The sequence below is a fragment of the Gavialis gangeticus genome, unplaced genomic scaffold, assembly GCF_001723915.1.
Source record: "Gavialis gangeticus isolate Ggan-Ray unplaced genomic scaffold, GavGan_comp1, whole genome shotgun sequence".
Classification (NCBI taxonomy): Eukaryota; Metazoa; Chordata; order Crocodylia; family Gavialidae; genus Gavialis; species Gavialis gangeticus.
The window spans coordinates 57,647,295-57,652,677 of NW_017729034.1; the positions used below are offsets into that span (position 1 = coordinate 57,647,295).

The window sequence follows — 5,383 nt, forward strand, 5'->3', positions numbered from 1 at the left end:
GTCCCGTAGTGGGCATGGGCGTTCCATGGGACTGATGAAAGACCAACACAAAGTACCCATTGAATAGGTTGGCTTTTCCCTGGGCATCAGTTGTCAGTTGTCTCATCTGGTTCAGCAGGGGTCCAATGTTGCCCTTGCTTTTCCTCTGGCTCCCCACATATCTAAAAAAGGACTTTTTATTGTCCTTCATCATCTCTGGTGAAGGGGGCTGGCTCCAGGTGACGATGCCCCTCACCGCCTGCACCCAATTTCCCAACCCCTCTATCTGCTTCATCCTGCTGTGCTGGGGCTCTTGCCCCAGCATCTGCTGCAGCAGCAGCCAGGCACACTGGGCCAAGCTGGGGTGCACCCCTCCCCAGGGCAGTGGAAAGATCCTGCCCCATCTGCTCTTCTCAACCTATTTCAACGGGGTCTTTTGGGGGGCGGGGGAAGGCTGAGTCCTCGCCCCCGGGCTGCGCTCCCCACTGTGGGGAGCCCCATGCCCAGGCGGCTGAGCACTCGCCTGCAGTACCGCCGGCGCCCGCCGGGGGCCGCTGTGGCGAGCGGCGACGCTCCCTGAGCCCAGGCACCGCCCAGTTGCCGCGCTGGCGGAAGTGCCGCGGCCTCAGTTGGGGAGGGGAGCGAGTGCGTCCGGTGGCGGCAGCCGGGATGGAGCCGCGCAGGATGAACCTGCCTCGCGGCCCGGACAACCTCTGCTTCGACAAAGACGAGTTCATGAAGGTGCCCGGGGCTAGGGGGCAGGGCAGCGCCTGGGGATTGGCGGCGTGTGTGCGTGCATATATGCGCGCCGCGTCGAACGCTGGTGGGTGCGCCGGGGGGGAACGTGGTGCGCATGCGCGCCGTCGAATGCTGGTGGGTGTGTGTCGGGGGTGTTGGTTAGGCGGTCCGTGAGGGTGCATTGCGCACGCGTGCTCTGTGGTGCCTTGGGGCTGGGAAAGGGTATGAAGGGCAGGGGCTGGCTGGGGGATTGCTCCCAAACTCCTCTGGCACTGCCCCACCCCAAGAGCTTTGCCCCAAGGCCATAACAGAAGTATGAGCTGCTAGTGAGCAGGTCAGGCCATAGATACATCTTGCCCCGTCTTCTGCTGCACTCCTTGATTAAAAGGGGACAAATAGGCCTGCTGCACCCCTTGGTGCCCTTGCTCTGAACCTGTGACCCGTTATGCTTCCTCTGCTCTTTTTACTAGTTGTCCCAAGAATCAGGCATTACGCACACAGTAGCCCCCTCTGTTAAAAGCGGGGCAGGCCTGCATTGGAGAGTGACCCGGGTCTAAGGAGGGTTTTCCCTACTTCATCTCTTGCTTGCAGCCTCCAGGCTGGAAAGTTCCCAGACCCAGGCCATGTTCCCGACTCCCGCGCTCAGTAGCTATTGATGCCCTGTTCCTCCAGGGGAATGGGTCCAAGCACTTTTGGGATCTGGCTGCGCAGTCCTTCAGCAGCTGTGGCTTCCGATGGCAGCAAGTTCCCAGCTGGAGCCACCCCGTGTCTGAAGAAGAAACTTCCATTTAAACTGAGTACCTGCCCCTTTTGTGTCGTAGCATTGAGAGATGCAGCCCATCATAAACCTTCGTTTACTTTCTTTTTGCCCTTTTGTATTTTGTAAATGCCACGTAATGAAACATGTACTTGCTCCTGGAGGCCTCGGCCTAGGGAGAGTTGCCTCTGGCTACAGGGCACAGAAGGGGTTTGTGGAGGCCTGACTGGGAGGGCAAGCCTGACCTTTCCCCCATCCAGTGAACTGCATGTAGCTCAGAGGACACACTAACCCCTGTGGCATCACTAACGCTGAAGCCGTGATAGTTCATGTGCCAAATGGGTTGTTACCTCATAGCGTTGCTAGTGCTGCCACTTGCCAGGCAGCAGGGGGCACCCAGTTCAGTTGAGGAGGTGGGGTGCTACATAACTCTTACCTTGGTTCAAACTCCTACCCGGAAACCTGGGGAAATGATTTCTGCTTGGGTGTTCCCATGCGAACTTCCCCATGCACAAGCAGTATTGCCCTATAACAGGGTTTATTGATGAGGGAGGAGAGAAATGGGGCATCACACAGATCTAGGAAACCCTTAATAATCTGTAGCCCACCTGAACCCACTCTGAGCCATTCAGAGTTCGTTGTTAGTCCCAGACAGGGTGAATGCTGTAGCCATTAGAGCCAGTGTCACAGAACAGGCCCTTGTAAGTTCCCTCCTGTTTGGTGGGTTGTGGCAGCTGCTGCTGCTCTGTAAAGCATTTTCTGGCAATCTGAAAAATGAGTTTAGAAACACCTGAGAGGAAGGCACTTGATGCCTGAAAGCTTGTCCCAACTGTATGGTTGGTTCTGGAAAGGGTATCTCAAAAGATCCTTGATGCTTGGGCATTTCCTGGGCAGTTATGGCTACAATAACTCTCTGAAAACCTCAAGCAGTAGCAATACAGAGACTGGCACTGGTTGAGGCTCTCTTATGAAGTAGCCTGCAGACTGAAAAAGCAAGAAAACTATATTACAGCAAGAACTGAGATTAAGTAGTAAAAGAAAAATGGTTAATTTTTAAATGAGATGGTCACAAGAGAGAATGGATGAATTTGATACTTTGTTAGTTTGTGTCCAACTTGGGACTTTAATAGGACATTTTCTAGTGGCCTTACTGCCACTGCAGGTGGGTTAGGTTCATAGCAGTAGTAGCAGACTCAGTTTCCGAGGGTAGGGACTTCAACTGTTTCTGTATCAGATTTGGGTAAAAATATTACTGCTGCTGGAAGCTGAGTTTAAAAAGTTAGTAAGTTGAGCCTCTGGCACTTGTATAAAAGTGCTTGATGATGGCTTTGCCTGTGCAAAACATAAAATAAAATAAGCCTCCTTGTCATGGCTCAGTATTGCAGGTGGTAAAGTTCCTATTTCAACTATCATCATTAGGGCTAGTAGAAAGTCACAATGTGCGTGTCCTTCGAAAGGTCAGCCTCTGTGTATCTTCTTCACTTGACCAAGGTTCATGGCTCCCAAGCTGGCTGCCTCAGTCACAAGCCTAGAAGTCCTGTGATGGGCTTCCGTAGGGTCATGGCTAGGGATCCCAGGGCTGTCAGGCTGGCCAGAAGTGCCACTGAATTGAGTCCTTTGGCATTGCAGGATGACGCAGGAGCCGTGCTTGCTGCTGAGGAGTTGAGCAAGTGAGCAGGCAGTGCTTTGTCAGAAACCCACCTGTGGTCTTTAGGGAGATTTGTCAAAAGTAACATTTGCAAAATGTTGTGCTCTTGAGGAATCAGTGTTCTCCATAGAAAATTATTTAATCAGAAAATAATTCACTCTAATCATCAGGCAGAAAAGCACTCCTCTTGATAAATGTATGTTGAATTTTTTTTTTCTTTCTTTTTTGCTCTGAGAAATGTTTTTGGCATGGTTTTATTTAGATTGAGGATATTTAGATTAGATGAGTGCCTTTATTTTTATTTATATATTCTATTTTTCAATTTGGGCCTGTCACCATTGTCTAGGGCAGTGATTGTCAGCCATAGTGCTGGAGCGCCTTGGAGTGTTTTGAGATCCTTTCAGGGGGTGCCTACACATGTACTAACTTTCTGACAGGCAAGTCAACTTTAAAAAAGTTAAGTTGACTTCATTGTCAGAGCGTACACATCTATGTGGAGCAGAATTGACTTAAATGCAGTGTTAGTTAAGTTAGTTGTGTTAGTAAATCAACTTAGCTCACAGGATAGCTGCCACCATATCAAGGTGCTGTACATGTGTATAAAATCCAGTGTTCCTTTATACAAAAATCATGAAAATAGGGAAAAGTGAATGGAAATACAAGTGATATAATGCAGAAAGTTAGTTGAGAAAAACTCCAGATAGTAATTAATGTTACATTTTCTAGTAAGACTTATTGAACATTTAATTTCAAATTTAATTAAAATACATTGTAAACTTTTTCCCTTTGAATAACTGTTTTATAGTGTGCTACAAAGTTGTATGCTATTCATGTAAATTTCATAATACTTTAAATTGCAAATATAGTAGCTGGGATCGCAGTTACACAGAACTGTTTGTGTTTAATGGCCTGATAGTGTGTCTGAAAAGGATAATCTGAGGGTGCAGTATCAGTCTTGTAAACTTTAGGTTGGGCATGGGAGCTCTCTGTTTCTAGTAGTGGTTTTTGCAGGTATATAACCAACCTGTCAGCTGAATTTAGGTTTTGCTACGTGTTAGGTAAAAAATCTCATCCTTTAATCCCACTTATTTGTGGATGCTCTGACTTCAGAGTCCCAACTGATTGCTTTTCTGGTGGTAAAGTTGGGAGGTAATCACTCTAAAGAATCAATGCTTTGACAGTTTTGTTGTTCCTATTTATTCAGTAAATGTTATTTGGATAATGGGAATGCAGTGTGAAAATGAATGTAAGTTCAGATATCTTTTGCCTTGATGAGTTGAATCATCTTCAGAATATATAGGCTTCTATCTCATAGAATCATAGAATCAGTGAGTCGTAAGGGACCTAGACAGATCATCTAGTCTGACCCCCCACCATGGGCAGGAAGGAGCACTCACTGGGAGTGGCAGGGGTCATAAGACCCCAGCCAGGTGCCTATCTGGGCACCTCTCTCTCACTTTGTGGATTTAGCCTCTTAGATATTTTCATAATTGTTCTTGTGGATAATATGGCAAGCTCCAAGGGTAGTATACACAGGTGTTTTCTTTTTTATTGGGGGGTGGGATTAAATAAATTGAGCTTGATTTTGGTGTGTTTATTTTTTTAAAACTAGTTTCAGCTGTGTGTATTTCACAGATTGCGTTAAATGACTAATCAAGTGCTTTTTAAATGAGATTTAAACCACTGAGAGATCCTTGATTTTTTTTTTTTTGTATCTTCATACCAGAACTTTGATTTGCCATTTTTCATAAGATGACCTACATAAAGCCAGGTTGATTCTGGTTACAGTGCCTTGGCAGATCTCCAAAGGAAATGCAAGAAACAACTATCTCTTGCCTTAGGGTCAGTTCTGAACAAATGTTCCACTATGGTACTAGGAAGCATTCTTCTGTTGGGACGGCTTTCTTCTGGATGAGATATAAAACTAAGTACTTGATCGAGCATCAAGGACAATAAAAAGTCCTTTTTCAGATATGTGGGGAGCCAGAGGAAAAGCAAGGGCAACATTGGACCCCTGCTGAACCAGATGGGACAACTGACAACAGGAAAAAGCCAACCTATTAAATGGGTACTTTGCATTGGTCTTTCTTCAGTCCCACGGAGCGCCCATGCCCACCACGGGAGAGGGAGGTCTAGGTGAGGGAGATCCCCTGCCCTCCATTAATGCTGACCTTGTGAAGGAACACCTAGACAGGCTGGATACCTTCAAGTCAGCTGGCCCCGACAATCTACACCCCAGGGTACTCAAGGAGCTGGCGAGC

General features: G+C 47.5%; 1 protein-coding gene across 1 annotated transcript in view; it reads left to right on the forward strand.

The window, feature by feature from the left end:
- The first annotated feature begins 594 nt into the window (after positions 1 to 594).
- COG2 (component of oligomeric golgi complex 2) overlaps positions 595 to 5,383 on the forward strand; it is a 58,702-nt gene continuing 53,913 nt past the window's right edge. The window contains exon 1 of the mRNA XM_019527232.1: positions 595 to 720. Within this exon, the coding sequence (XP_019382777.1) occupies positions 649 to 720 (72 nt within the window). The 5' untranslated portion in view covers positions 595 to 648. The remainder of the gene's footprint in view (positions 721 to 5,383) is intronic.